We start from the raw sequence: 14,851 nt of genomic DNA, 5'->3' as shown, positions 1-14,851 counted from the left end.
AGAGATCCGTGGCTGCCCCAGAAGCAGCAGAAAGAAGCTGAGAAGCCACCTTTGGCAAGCAGGAGCATTACCTTGGTCCCACTGTAGAAGTCGTCCACACACGTGGCATTCATGAAGGTCTGGTGGAAGTGGGTGCTGGTGTCAATGCCTCCGGGGATCACCAGCTTCCCGGTGGCATCGACCACCTTGGCCCCTCCAGGGATCATGAGCTCGCGGCCCACCTGCTGGATGATGCCATTCTCTATGTAGACGTCGGCTTCGTGGGTACAGTCATCATTCACCACCTTGCCTCCCTTGATAAGAATCCGCACGCTGGCTGAGTTGGCAAGCATATTCCTATGGAGGGGAGAAGGGGAACCGGTCAAGGTCAAGCTCAAAGTTCCACAGTCACCAAGGCTCATGCCATTAGAGCCAAGCTCCTCAGTCAGAGCGAGCAGGGAGGGGGAGGAAGCTGGTCCTACAACCACTGACCTCACAGTGGGACTTACGGGAATCATGACATGGTGGCCACAGAGGACAGCGGGAGCTCACAGAAACATTCCAAGCAAGTGCGTTGCCACAGAGCTGCACTCCTCCTAGCCCCTCGGTAGTTTCCCTGATTCTCTGAGTCTTTACAGATCAAGTCCTCCCTACTGGATTCTGTACCTACCTCAAAGTGGAATTATTTCAGTCACTTTTGTCTCCTTCCCCACCCTCACCCCCACCATCCAGCAGAGGACCCTCAAAACTGGTGCATAATGAATGGGGAGTCTTATCTACCTGTTGGACTCCGACACAACCAAAATAGTTAAAGCACTGAGTTGTAGACCAATTCCATGTATGTTTTCTGGTGTACCTGGCAACTTTATGTCCAGGGCAATGCTCAACTTTGCTATATAGCGAAGTGCTGTCAGAGAGCAAAGGAAGTAACACATTCTCTGTCATCCTCAGCATTAACTGGAAGGCTGTGCCCTGGGATACAAAGGCTCCAGGATCTGTGGAAGGAACCTTGGGAAAGGAGATATGTGAGCTATCAGGAGAGCTTAGACAGTTGGTTTGAGCAGTTGGCTTAGTTTTTGCCAAGTCGTCTGGGTGGAAGGGCAAGGAATCTCAGCACTCAGAAAGCTGTCAGTGTCCCCTGAGCCTAACTGCCAGGTGCTCTCCCAGCCGGAGAATGCTGGGAAATGAGACAGGTGGCTGGGAGTGACAAGTGCGCTCGGTGAACATCTGTTGCCTGCAAGGTGTCATGTGGACCTCTGGGAGAAAAGACTTGCTCGCTGGAGTGGAAGGCTCAGGGCAGAGAGCTGGGGAAGAGGGGGACAGCCACAAGCCCACTGTCTGAAGCTGCACATGTTTCAGGGGATCTTGGGTCCCACAAACTGAAAACTGGAGTCTTAATTTCTTAAGTAATAATCTGGAAATGGGTTCAGTTCTCAGTCGACAGACACAGCTACTCTGGTCTTTGGCTCTGTCTTATCCCCCACCCCCTTTTCAAAGCCAAGCCCAGGTGTGAGTGTGAAAGGGGAGGCCCCACCTCTCTGCAGGAATTACAGGAGGGGAGTGATGGAGGAGGCAGAGGTTGCTGAAAGAAGACACACACCTAACCCTCTGCACAAATACATAATCCTCACTTTTTAAAGCCTCTCAGGTAAGAGAAAAATAGGCAGACTGATGCCGGAACACTGCGACAGGCAACCTATCAATGTATAGGACAACACTGGTTTGCTTAAAGCTCACTGCACATGCCTACAGGTTAGGACTTGTAAGGGGGGTGCAGTAATGGTTTGCAGGGGACCCCTGCCTGAGCTTTGCTGCTGGCACCAAGAACCAAAGGCAGTGGCTCTCAGTGAGGTAACACCACATGCCCGGCACTCTCCTGCATCTCCACAGCAAGGCTGCAGGGAAAAAGGGATGTGTTAGCCCCATTTGAAGAGGACCAAGTGGAAGTTCTGAAGATGACAGGTAACAGGCAGCCCGTAAAGTGTCACGCAACGGCAGGAGGAGGGCAGGCTTCAGACCCAGTCCCGTCTGTTGGAACGGGAAGGTCGTCAGAGTCCACTCTGGGAAGAAGAGGTACGGTGATCCGTATGCTCTTCACAGGTTCTTGTATTTTTTACTTTTTCAGTTTTTATTGCTTATTAGTACGTGTTTGCCATACATAATGATTACACTCCTCACGGGGAGTTGATACACGCACAGAACACATCTTAATTCTTTTTTCATCCTTCTCCTCTATTTTCAAAATTTTATACAAGAAACTTGTATTTTATAATCTGAACATTTATACTTAAAAGCTTTTCAATTTTTTTTCTTTGAGCCAACAAGAAGCTAGAAATAATTCAATGTGACCTTCACTCAGGTCCAGCTGGTGCCCAGTTCCTCTCTGGGAGGAGGAGACGGAGCACTTGCTCCCCTTCTCTGGATCCCTTGGGCTGCCATCACCTCTCAGCTTGTCTTTTCCAACCTTCCTGCGGGAAGTCCTGGGAAGCTGACCTGGCCCTGCAGAAGCTCGGCTCTGTGAGGAACAGCAGGTCCCGCAAGCTCCCTGGTTTGGAATCCTGTTCCCACGGGCTTGGGGCAGTCCTGGAAATCCAGGTTGCACAGCACTGTGACTACCGGTTACCAAAGGCCTGCTACACACAAGGCTACCCAGCCCATGTGTTACCTTATTTCATCCTTACAGTGCCCCAGGCAGGTACCATGACTACCCGTTTTCACCAAGAGCAACCTGAGGTTTTAAAACTAAGGAAACTTCCTCAAGGTCACAGACTGAAAGTCAGCCAGTTTGTCCTTGGAGGGGTTATGGACTGTTTGCATCTCCTCACCTCCACACGCGAGTGCTGAAGCCCTAACTAACTCCCAGCCGGCTGCCTGTATTTGGAGAGGCAGCCTTTAAAGAAAAATGTTTTCAAGGTTAAATGAGGTCATAAGGGTGGGTCCCTGATCTGATGGGATTAGTGTCTTTGCAAGAGAAGACACCAGAGATTTCTCTCTTTATTTCTCTCCATGAACATGCACAGAAGGCCACAGTGAGAAGAAGCCATCTACGAGCCAGGAGTGGGACCTCCCAGAAACTTACCCTTAGACTTCCGGCCTTCAGAACTGTGAGGAAATACAGTTCTGTTGTTGAGACACAGTTTGTGGCAATTTGTTAAAGCAGCCCCAGCAGATGGACACGAGCACCTACACTGCAGCTTTGAGCCATGATAACAGCGGGGAAGGGTGACCGAGCCCCTAGATCGGCAGCTGCCACTTCCGTATAAATCACGGCCCAGCTGCAAGGCCTGGGTGGACCCAGGGCTAGTGGTGCTGCGTGACCCGCTGCCACCAGAACCGCCCATGGAGCTTCAGCCTTTCAGGTGACCGAAGCCTTGGACAGCTCCAGGCCTGGGCTAGGCGGCCTGGGTAATACCGCAGCATCATTGGTCCACACGTTCCTGCCCTGTGCATCTGGAGAACATGTCTTTAAAACGAACAGAACAGTCTAACTTCATTCCTTTCCCCTGGGGACAACTCAAAAAGGCACAGGCCCTGCTTGCTAGTGTGGAGAGATGCAAGTAGCTGTGTGACTAAGGAAATGAAGGGTACGGCAGACACATCTTGCCTACAACCGAAACACTAATTTGACAGGGTGTCTTTGCCTGTGTGCCAGAGATGAGAGCTGGCACAGATAGGTCCAGCTGTTCAGTGACCTGAGAAAAGCCTGTGAGGTCAGCGTGCTCCTGTGCACTTCCACATTTCTGCGTCACCACCTGCCAGCCCCTCCCATCCCATCCCCTGGCTGTGCCTGTCCACAATCTCTGCTTCTCACCTCCCCCCGCAGTACTCTCCTTAGCAACTCCTCCCTACAGCTTTCCCTGCTAGTCTTTGCTAAATTAAACAAAGGAAACATGCTCCTGGCATCCGTCCCTGCAGCCTGCCTGTGAACAAAGTGGGGTCGGGGGTGGGTGGGGGATACCCTGGACCTCACAGGGGGTTCTCCCAAGGAAGGTGTGAGGACAGTTGTAATCTGGGCTCTTGAACACCGTAAATGGCCCTGGCTATGTCTTCCCTCGGCTCTGGTGGAGGCAGCATACCCAGAAGACACTGCGGTCAGCAGGGGATAGAAGCTCTGCAGAAGGTCAGTTTCAGTCTTAGCAGTTAATGATACTTCAAGTCACCCAGTTTATTCCAAAACACAATAATTGTGCAGACAGAGCCAGTATCTAGCCCATGGGCTCAAGGTGCGCTATGAACTGCATGTGTGTGTCCCCACCCCACCCATACCACACATTGAAGTCCTAATCCCCGCTGCGATGGTCCTTAAAGGTGGGGCCTTTGGGAGTAATTAAGTCACAGGGTGAAGCCCTCATGAATGGGCTTAGTGAGATAGGAAAGATTTCTCTTTCTCTCTGCCAAGGGAGGGTATAGCAAGAACGCATCTGTTCCAAAGCCGGGGAAAAGGCTCTCATCAGGGACCAAATCAACGGGCACCTTGATCTTAGACCTCCCTGCTCTAAGAACAGTAATGAATAAACCGGTCTATGCTACTTTTTGTTACAGCAGTCTGAACGGATGGAGATATTACATTAGACAGAAATGCTTATAATCAAATTAGCATTAAGGAACAACTGGGCCTTAAAAATAAATGTCACCTCCTTTAAAGACTTCTGGCTATGTCACACATGCCCATATGCTTAACAAAAAACTTTGATCATCCAGCTATTTTGTCTATGCAAATAAAAGAATTCAGAACACATGTCTGTCCTCTCAGGCAGAAATGATAAAAATGTCAGATCATTAAAGCTATTAGAATACATCAGAGATTACAGAGCTGCACAGATCCATCCAGTGTGCCCTCACTTTCCCTCCAGTCCCTGGAATTTATCAAAGGTGACCTTGAACTGAAGGGAACCAGTCTGGGACTAACAGGGCGCTATTATACTGCAAATATGGAGGTCATGAGAATCTTCCAATTAATTTATTCATGGAAGGAGACTTTTTACAGAAAGATGGTAACTGTCTCAGCTATGCCAAGGTTTATCCAACTGTACACGGCTCGTGTCCCCTGACTCCCCAGTTCTGCGGCATGGAGTCCTTATGTTCCTGAAGCAGTTACAGGTTGGAGCTAAGGTGATATGTGAAGCTGGGAACAGAGATTTCTGCGTTGGGAACAATACTATAACCAGGGAGTGAGGATTTGATGAGAGAGCTCTTCATGTTAAAATAGTATGCATTACTGCTATCCAACAACAGTCGTGCTGGATAATAGGGTACCTCACATCCCACCCAACTGCTGCTGAGCTATTCCAATGCAGATCCGCACAGGAAGCAGCTTACTGAGTGACAGGCAAGGTCACGGCAGCTGCTGCTGCTCGCCCAGGGAATGCACACACCCCACACTCCTAGAAGGCACTCGGTATGGGCTCTGCCAAGGAAATGCCAAGCCCGACACTGCATTCTGGAATTGGCTGCTTCTGTCATCACCTTCCCCAGCTCCTCGTGGCTGCAGAGAGGTGCAAGACAAGGGAGCTTACTCGGTCTGTCCCCCAGGGACACCCCTGCCAGCGGCTCAGCTGGAGGCCACAGACACTTGGGATGAGAAAGGGGCAAAGGGGAATCTTCCTCGAACAAAAACCTCAGACAAACTTGACAAGTACTGGTAGGAGCTGTGCAAGTTCCTTTTTCAAAAATTTAAAACATTGAACAGGCATGGTTTAACTCATATTTCCACTTTTGATGGAATCTATCCCTGTGATGTCAAAGAACATGCAAAATGCCCTGTGACGTGAAGGACTTGTGGCATTTAAGCCAAGTGGCAACTGGAGGGAAAAGTGAGCCCGCACAGGTCACGAAGGACAACAGGCTGGCTGGCTGGTGTGGCTTTTCCCTGGCTCTAAGCACACAACACCTGCTAAAGGATCAAAAGGCAGTGTAGGACTAGGAGGAAAATGAGAATTTGTAGCTGGTTTTCTTCTGATTGGCAGAGAAGAAGTATGATAGCATTTAGCAGCCTTCTCCATGCGAGGATGTGTGTATCCCCACCCGCCACTGCTGCAGTACTGGGATTGAACCAGGACCTCATGTGCACTGGGCAAGTACGGGCCAGGACAGTCACCCCTCACGGGATTGGTGGGGGTGGGAGGGGGCTGCTCCCACTTACCCCATCCTGGGGTCATCCAGGAAAGGGATTCTCTTCGAGCTGAAACATGAGAGCAAATCAAAGGCTCAGCATTTCACAACGGCCAGAAGGGAAGTTTGAGGAAAGTAGAAAATGCTCAGCATTTAAATTAACAAATTTAATTTTTAAAAAAAGTATATTGATTTTTTAAATTTAGAAAGCACAAAACTGTACTTAATGAAGAGTGAAGCATGGCATAATTTTGTAATTAATTCTTTATAGTTTTAATTAACTATTGAGTAGATTTAAAATAGTATTTATGGGACTAGGGGTAGAGTGTGCTTTTAAGCATGGGTGAGGCTCTGGATTTGATTTCCAGCACCTGAATAAATAAGTAAATAAACAAAATTTGTGGCACACATATAAGCAATACAGAATTAAGACACAAAGACCTGTGGACTCGGCACTGCTATCTGATCACATGTCCTCCTTCTCAGAAGTAACCACTTCCCCAGTGTGTTCATACAAACACACTAATGACCAGTAACAATTATGTGGAGTTGGGCATGGTGGCACATGCCTGTAATCCCAGCTATTATGGATGTTGAAGCAGGAGGGCGGCAAGTTTAAGGCTATCCTGGGCAACTTAGCAAGGCCCTGTCTCAAAGACAGATAGACAGACAGACAGACAGACAGAGAGAAAGACAGAACTGGGGATGCAGCTCGGTTGATCCCAATACCAAAGAAAAGTGACCAATAAAAATGAAGTAGATTACTGCTGTTTCCACCCCACGACCTCCTCTCTCAGTGTCCCACAATAAACTTCCTCTGCCCTATGACTGAGTCCTTCCCTACCCGCGGTCCTCTGCTTTCCAGAGTAAGCAGGAATCTGAAAACCTACTCTATGTTAACGAGGGTGCGGGTGCTTCAGCATTATCCAAATGTCCGCCGGATCTTTCCTCGGGGATGTTTCAAGGCAGGTGGAATTCAACCTGTCCAAACCAACTCCACTCCCCAGCCACTGCCCCCAGAAACCCAGGACTCTTCCTAGAGTCCATCCTGGCGGGTGTCAATACCTGAGGGCTGGTCTGGGTGATGGACCTTATGTGGGAGCTTTGTGCAGATTGTTCTGAGGGATTCTGAAGTCAGAACCAAGCCCTGGGGAGAAGAACTGGGGAGGGTAAAAGGGAAGCTGTTCCTCTTTCATCTGAAGCTAACGTATGGCTCCTCCCATGGTCTAATGGGGAACCTGGACAGGAAGGAGGACCAGATGGACAGAGACAGCACACGGACACAGAGGGCACAGAGAGGCTGTGGCCAATGACAAATCCACCATGAATCCTTTATAGTCATAAACATATTTCTGTCTTTTTTTTTTGTACCAGGGATCGAACTCAGGACCTTGAGTTTGTGAAGCAGGTGGCAGAACCACTGAGCTAAATCCCTGGCCCCATAAACATATTTCTATACCAAACTGAAGGAGGCCTCTTCTGTCCCACCAGGGCTTCTTCCATTAACCGGAGAGAAGACAGGAGAGGACTGAGCTGGCCAGCAGAAGGCCAGACCATAGGTTAGAGCCAGCGCAAGAACAGCCTCTTGAGGTGAAGGAGGGGAAGGGAAATGACTCTAGTTGGTCCACGCCACAGCTGTGAATATGCTGACCAAGGCTGACCCAGAGAAAGCCTCACAACAACTTGGGACAAAGGAGCTGCCACAAGCCAAGCCTGAGAGGAGCGGCCCCTCTTGGGCCCAGGCCAGGCAGTTGAGTGAAACAAACAGCTTCTGAAGGTGAATATAAGTCTAACAGGTGAGTCCTAAGATCAAGTAAGAAGTTTTAATTCCATGGGTTCATCCCGATTGGTTTGGTCTCACGCGGCCACCAGGCTTAATGAACAAACACAGTGAGTGTCCAGGCGACAAGAGCTAAATTCCCAAGGATTAGCTAGGAGAGGGTGGGAAGAAATGGGGCCACAGAGCACTTGTTCAACAAGATTAGCAGAAGATAAGTAGGCTGAGTGTGGATGGAGCCTCGTGCCCGGACGAGGCAGGCTCGACTGTGTGCTGCTGCCCTGGGTATCGGCTGGCCTTGGCATTTGGGCAGAAACCGGGCTTAGAAACCTGGCCCCATATGGAGCTTTTGGGCTGAGCACAGGAAATGTGCAAACAAATTCATTCCACTTCCTCCGATCCTGGAAAAAGACAGAGAAGCGCAAGCACGGGAGGCAAGAATTCCTGACTTCTGAGGCTTCCACCAGGGGCCTCCAGGGGCTGGGGACCAGGAGAAGCCCCACCATCCCATGCCACCTTCCTCCCCCAGCAGATTCCTCAGCCCTGCCAAGCTTCCCAGGCTCTCACCAGCTGTCCCTGGGCCCCGGAAAGAATTCCGTCAGGTCCCTTAGAAGAGCTACAGCTCTGGCTCCAGCAGCCCAGGGTGGCTGCTTCCCAGGAAGGCGGCACCCCACTTTCAGGAGGGGGCAAAAGCTTCTTATCAGTTTGAGACCTGCATTCTCAGGGGCTGGGGGGAGCCACAATCAGGAGGAAAAAAGAACACCGTTTCCTAATACAAAAGTACAGCAGGCTTGAACAACCTGAGAAAATCTATATGTGAGATGAAATTGAGCAAGAACATGAAACTTGTTTTTTCCTCTTTTAAACTAAGTATTAGGTATGAATAAACTACATCCATATGTAACATCTTGCAAACAGTAATAGGGAAAGGGGCAGACAAAATAGTAGAGTATGACTCCATTCATATAATTATCAAATCAAGCTAAAGTGAGTTAGAGTTCCTATGTGTACTGGTAAAGCCATGAAGGAACACCAGGGGCACCGGGGATGACCAGAGAAGGTGGGATGGTGCTTCTGCCCAGCGGGGCAGGGGCAGCAGTGACGATGGGGTCCTCGAGGGCTCTGATGCCCCGTCTTGTGCCATCAGCTTTGACTTAGTCTTTAAACCACGCACATATTTTCTGCACTCTTTTGTAATTCATCAAACATTTAAAATTTTTAAAAACTTAAAAAGTTGGCACACCAGTACACAAGTATATGTCAAGTACTATCACAATCAAGACACACACCCGCATGTGCATCTACACACACACACACACACACACACGCACGCACGCACACAGATGCCAAAAGAATAAACGAGAGTTTATGTTGTGGGATGATAGTTTTTTTCCCCCTGAAATTTTCCAAACTCTCTACATAATGTCACATTGCACTGATAATTAAAAATAGACATTTAACTATAATGCCATGTAAATATTTTATATTGTTGGGGAAACGGCAATAAAGTGGAAAAATTTCTCTCTTCCAAGGAAGTCTTGCCCTCTATACCACTTTCTGGAAGATTTCCAGAAAGGGCAGGGCTTTAGAACAAACCAGGATGCTGCTTCCCTATTTTAAAGGGAAATATTAAACAACTGAAATTAAAGACTTCAGAAGGGCCCCCACCATGCCCCCTTTCCTCTGACATGTAGGACTCCATCAAAGATGTATCTTGTGCTTAAAATATTTCCTCACCGCCCCCACCATGGAAGCTGCTTTCGCCTGCCACTGACTACAACTCAAGAATGCTTCCGCCCAATCAAGCATGTGCCTCTTCCAGTGCCTGCCTCTCCCAGCTGCCTTCTCATAAGCCTTGGTCACCTTCGTTGCTGCGCTAAACAAATGTTTAACCCAACCCAGAGCTCCTAAACTTGAGCACCAAACACCATCAGAACAGGACTCAGCCCTGATGGGACGGGGAACCAAGCGGGTGGGCCGGCCATCCCTGTGGGAGACTCTCACTCCGGCGAGACGAGGCACATCTGGGGGGCACAGCGCCCACCAGGAGGATGGGCCAACAAGGCACTCAGCATGGCCACAGGTCTCGGCCAAAGTGACCAGCTTCCCCCAGACCGGGAAGCGAAGCCTCCAGTCTGAGCACCACCACCACATCATCACCCCTGACCTTTCACACACAGTTCCCCATGCAACGTACAGCAGCCCTCGGAGGTGAGCATGGCTCTCCCCTTTCTGGCAGAGGAAGCTAAGCCGGAATTTCTATCACATTGGAGCTCCTTGAGAGAAAGCCTCTGCCATGCTTCATGTGTCTCAGGGCTTGGCCCAGGGACGGGCTCATGAAACGGTGGTTGAGAGCAGGCAGGTGCAGCGGCTCAGGGAGCAGTGAGCTGGTGTGAAAGCGCCCCATGTGAGAGGTGTGGCCGCAGACCCCCACCGGCAGCGAAGAGCAGGAAGGCTGCTCCCCAGAGCTCGCTGTGCTGGTAGCGGGTGTGTGGTCAGGACCGGGCAGAGGACACAGCTGCATTCTCTACTCGTCTTGCAGAAGTGAGAAGTGAGGGCTGGGGATGGCAATCAGGCTCCCTGCCTCGGGGCCGGGGTGGGACTGGCGATGGAGCCGCTTGGAGAGATGGGATAAAGGGATACAGAGGCAGAGGGGAGGTCCTGAGGGACACGTGGCTCAGGACGCCCTGAGCAGCTGAAGCAGGGACGGAAGTGTGGTCCCTGACAAAAACGTGACGTGCGGGCTGGTTTCCTGCTTCTTTACCTGGCGCGGGCTGCCTGCAGGCAGCGGGGCAGCGGCTGCAGAAGCCAGGCTCGAGGACACACTGGGCTAGTTAGATGGTGTACACGGAACAGAAAAGGAAGAAGCAGAGCCGACGAAGGACTAAATGCTGGAAGGTCCCTGCGGGGAAAGGAGAACAGACTGGTGAGGACAGCTGGGAGCAAGCTGGCAGACCATGCCTGGCTTGTGGAAGCTCAGTAGTGAAAGCTGATTTTACCTTCTCTCGCTAGAAATCCTTTAGGTCAATCAGAAGGTGGCCACCAACCCAATCACCCAAAGTGAAGCAGCAGAGGAAACAAGAGAACTAATGTGCCAGGGGCTGGGGGGCTCCTAACACATGGTGGTGATTACAGAAACCACCTGACAGCTGAAGGTGGGTGTGCTAGCTCCACTTGACAGGTATGACAAGGACAAGGAGGTGATGACTAGGCAAGGTCACGCAGCTTTGTGTAAGGAACAAGAGTAGGAGTAAACACACACACACTAAGGATCTAGACTGTGCTGATGGGTTAACCCATTTTCATGAGTTGTTGGTTTTACCTAGTAAATCTGTTCCTCATCTGTCCTCTTGTCTCTGAGCGAATGGCCTCAGTCCAGGACCTGACAGCCTTTCTAGACACCCCCAGCATCATTATGAGGGTATGCAAATTGGTCTGCTGACATACTGAGTTTGCTCAAATGCAAGTCAGAGCACAGAGGCAGGGTTAGCACCTACTCGATGGCACTGAATTAGGTGCCAGGCACTGAGCCAACCCTAAAGAAATTCAGAAATCTGAAAGGATTCAGAAAGAAATGGATCATCAGGCACCTCAGTATGAGATCAGGAGCTGGGAGAGCAGTGTCAGTGCTACGTTTTAAATCCAAGTGTGCCCAAAGCCTCCTGTGTCTCAGGAAGGCTGAATCACGGGGTGCTCCGTTCATCAGTGGATCCATCCATTGATGCGCTCAATGGCGGGGTCTGGATGGTGGGGTGGCCACTTGTGTGTGAACTGGAGGGAGGGTACATTGTTGCCCCTGGCTCCTCCCTTCACTTTGGACCCTGGCTACCTTGGGGGAGCAGTCTTCTCTGCCATGTCCTTCCTACCATTCCACTTCTGCCATGGAGCCAGCCAACCACAGGCTAAACCACAAGCCAAATGAATGCTCCTGGTAAGTGGTGGGTGGTGGGTGCTTTGTCCCTGTGATGGGAAAGCTGCCCAATACAGTCAGCACCGGCAGAGGCGGGGAAGCGCTTCACCCCGGCTGGGGCAGAGGACCACGTCTCAGAAGCTCCTCTGTGGTGAGGTTTGGTAGTTGCTTGGGGTTCCCCAGAGGAGAGAAGTCAAGCAAGGCACTGCACACAGAAACAGAAGGGACCAGGTGGGGAGGGCGGGGCTCTGAGGGTGGAGACAGATCCCCAGAGGAGCCGCTCAAAAAAGGGAGCTGCTCAGTGTGGGCGGGGAGGGGGTCTCAAGCAAAGGACATCATCAAATCCACCATTTTCATTAAAAAGCAACAGGGTAAAGCATCAGAGGAAAACACAGAAGGGGATGTTCATATGTTTTGGTTGTGTCCAACTTTTCTTGGCATGATCTAAAGCCAGAAACCATAAAAAACAAGACTAATTTAGATACAACTATATAATAATGTAAAACTGTGATACAGTAAAAGATGCCACAAATCACTTTTAATAAAGACAAATAAAAACTGGTCATGACATGTTTGTGAAATACAACCGAGGATTAATATATGTCATATATAAGAGAAAGAGAAATACTCCAACAGAAAAAATAGTCAGGGCTAGGGGTAGCTCAGTAGCAGAGCTCCTGCCTAGAATGCACGAAGCTCAGGGTTCCACCCACAATACTACAAAAAGAGAAGGAGAAAAAAAGGCAAAGATCTGAACAGGTAACCAATTGGGGTAGGGGAGATGGGAGACAGACATAGATAATAGGTAAGCAAAAGAAGACAATGTGCATTTCATGTCTGAGGCTTTCTTCTAAGGGAATAATTGTATTAGGGTGCTATTTTGTTGCATTGCTATTTATAACAACAAATATTTTGAGAACAATCTTAAGATCCAGCAATAGGACTGTTTACGTAACAGATACATTCACAGTGGAGGGCTATGCAGCCATGAGAAAGGATTATGTAGATTTCCTGGAATCAATGAGAAAGTAAAGAAAATAAGTTATGCAACAGAACCCATGGTGCATGTATCTATCAATATTTATGTAACTGAGATTTCACATATACGTGACTATGAAGCCTCCTTTATATAAACTTTTTTTTCAGTACCGGGGACTGAACACAAGGTCTTCACAGTTGCTACATCCCTAAGCCTTTTTATTGCTTAAGACAGAGTCTTGCTAAATTGCCCAAGCTGGGCTCAAACTTGTGTTTCTTCTTTATGCCTCTGCCTCCCAGAATGATGGGATCACAGGCCTGTGCGACTGTGCCCAGCATAAATGAACTTTTTGCATAAAACACTGGGAAAGTTATTCACCAAACTATTAGCTGTGCTGTAAGACTAAGACACACTGCATCTTGGTTTTTAAAGCATCTTTATACTAAAGTAGCTGTGGAAACAGCAGCAGCCCTGGCAAGGGGGCAGCAGCCTGCAGACATGCTGATGAGGTTTGTACCATCGTGACGCAGGCAGCCTCACGACGACTCACATCTTCTGTACAATTGTTTAACATTGAGTGGGACTGGATCTCTCTTTTGATGTCTTGCTGGCCCACATCTAAAACTAAGCTAATCACGTTTTGCCCCCACCTGGTTCCTGTTCAGTGTCCCCATCTCAGGGAAAGACACCCCCATCTCACCCTGCCTGCCTTTTGTGTACTGGGGCCCTGGACATGGCAGCACCTTCTCAGATACCTGCAGAACATACTCTATGATCCAGCCCACTGGCTGCCGCCTTCCTTGAATGGAGTTTAAGGTTAGGAGATTAAGCGATAGGTGGCTTGAGGTTCCAAGGCTTTTCTTTGACTCTGAGGAAGGGCAGATCTTCCTTCACTTTGACAAGGGGTACCCTTGGTGGGCTGTGGAGTGCCTGGTGAGCGCCTCCCCGGAGAGGGCACGTGGCTACACCTCTGAAGCAAGTAGGTGGGGGAGGAGGTCAGGCCGTCTGCACCTCCATGCTGACGCCAGTACTTCCTCTTAATTACCTGCTCCTTGTGGAAGAGGTGGAACCGGAACTGATGACAGACAGCCGATTCTTTTTATAAGCACTTGCTACGTATGACTGCCTGTTCCAGCTCTGGTGTTGCTGAGGGCGGGACCCCAGGACCTCTGTGCCCCAGACGTGCTTGTAAAGAGCCAAAGGTCTCCATGCCCGTAGGGTGGCCCACCCTTACCCCTCCAGACCTACGTGGCATGCGTTCCTGACACCAGCATTCACCTCCTCATTATTTTCCTGTACTCCTGTCACGGTGCCCTCTCCACCCGTTTTCATGCCACATGCCTGCCTGGGTTACCCACGGGCTCTTCTGGCCCACAGAGGTGATCTGTCTGGGGCAACGAAGCTGCTCCAGTGTCCGTGACCAGGCGGCCCTGCACTGCACCCCACCCACTGCAGGCCTAGCCCTTCCTAATCGGCCTTTCTCTGTTGTAGATAATCAAGTGATCCACTGCTTTTCTGAGGACTGGAGAATAAGGCAGCTTTTGATATTTAAAATATATTCATCTCATTTAAATAGCATTAAAAAGCAGGATAGATTTAACAAATAATGGAAAATCTGCACAATGAAAACCTCAGTGTTGTTGAGAAATATCTGAGAAGAACTAATAAAGGAAAGCGTGTTCGTGGATTAGAAATTTTAATATGAAGGTGTCAATTCTCCCCAATTTTATCCATAGATTCAGCAACCTAAATCAAAGTCCTAATAAAGCAATTTGTACGTATTGATAAGCTGATTCCAAATTTATATAAAACACCCAGGACATAGAACAGATAACCCAATTTTGAAAAAGAACAAAGTGGGAAGATATACTATCCAATTTCAACAAGGAACCAAGACAATGTGATAATGGGGTAAGAACAGATAAACATACGGATGGTAAAGAGCAGAGTCCAGAAATAGATCTCCATTTATATGACCAATTGATTTTTTTTTTTTTTGTACCAGGGATCAAACTCTGGACCTTGCACTTGCGAGGCAGGCGTAATGCCACTGAGCTACATCCCCTGCCCGACCAATTGGTTTTTTTTTTTTTTT

The 14,851-nt window shown here is 49.3% G+C and overlaps 1 protein-coding gene across 3 annotated transcripts in view; it reads right to left on the bottom strand.

The window, feature by feature from the left end:
- The window catches only part of Dpysl5 (dihydropyrimidinase like 5), a 63,807-nt gene that overhangs the window by 45,220 nt on the left and 3,736 nt on the right, over positions 1–14,851 (bottom strand). For 2 of the 3 annotated variants that reach the window (XM_010604808.3, XM_010604807.3), the window contains exon 2: positions 72–336. In XM_010604808.3, the coding sequence (XP_010603110.1) occupies positions 72–332 (261 nt within the window). In that variant the 5' untranslated portion in view covers positions 333–336. Of the gene's footprint in view, positions 1–71; positions 337–10,631; positions 10,779–14,851 lie in introns of those variants that run through there. The other variant, XM_010604806.3, reaches the window with a different exon arrangement.

This window comes from Fukomys damarensis, unplaced genomic scaffold, assembly GCF_012274545.1.
Source record: "Fukomys damarensis isolate Sample0158 unplaced genomic scaffold, DMR_v1.0_HiC HiC_scaffold_2, whole genome shotgun sequence".
NCBI lineage: Eukaryota > Metazoa > Chordata > Mammalia > Rodentia > Bathyergidae > Fukomys > Fukomys damarensis.
The sequence above is the reverse complement of the archived record's forward strand: the minus strand, read 5'-3'. Positions and strand labels throughout refer to the sequence as shown.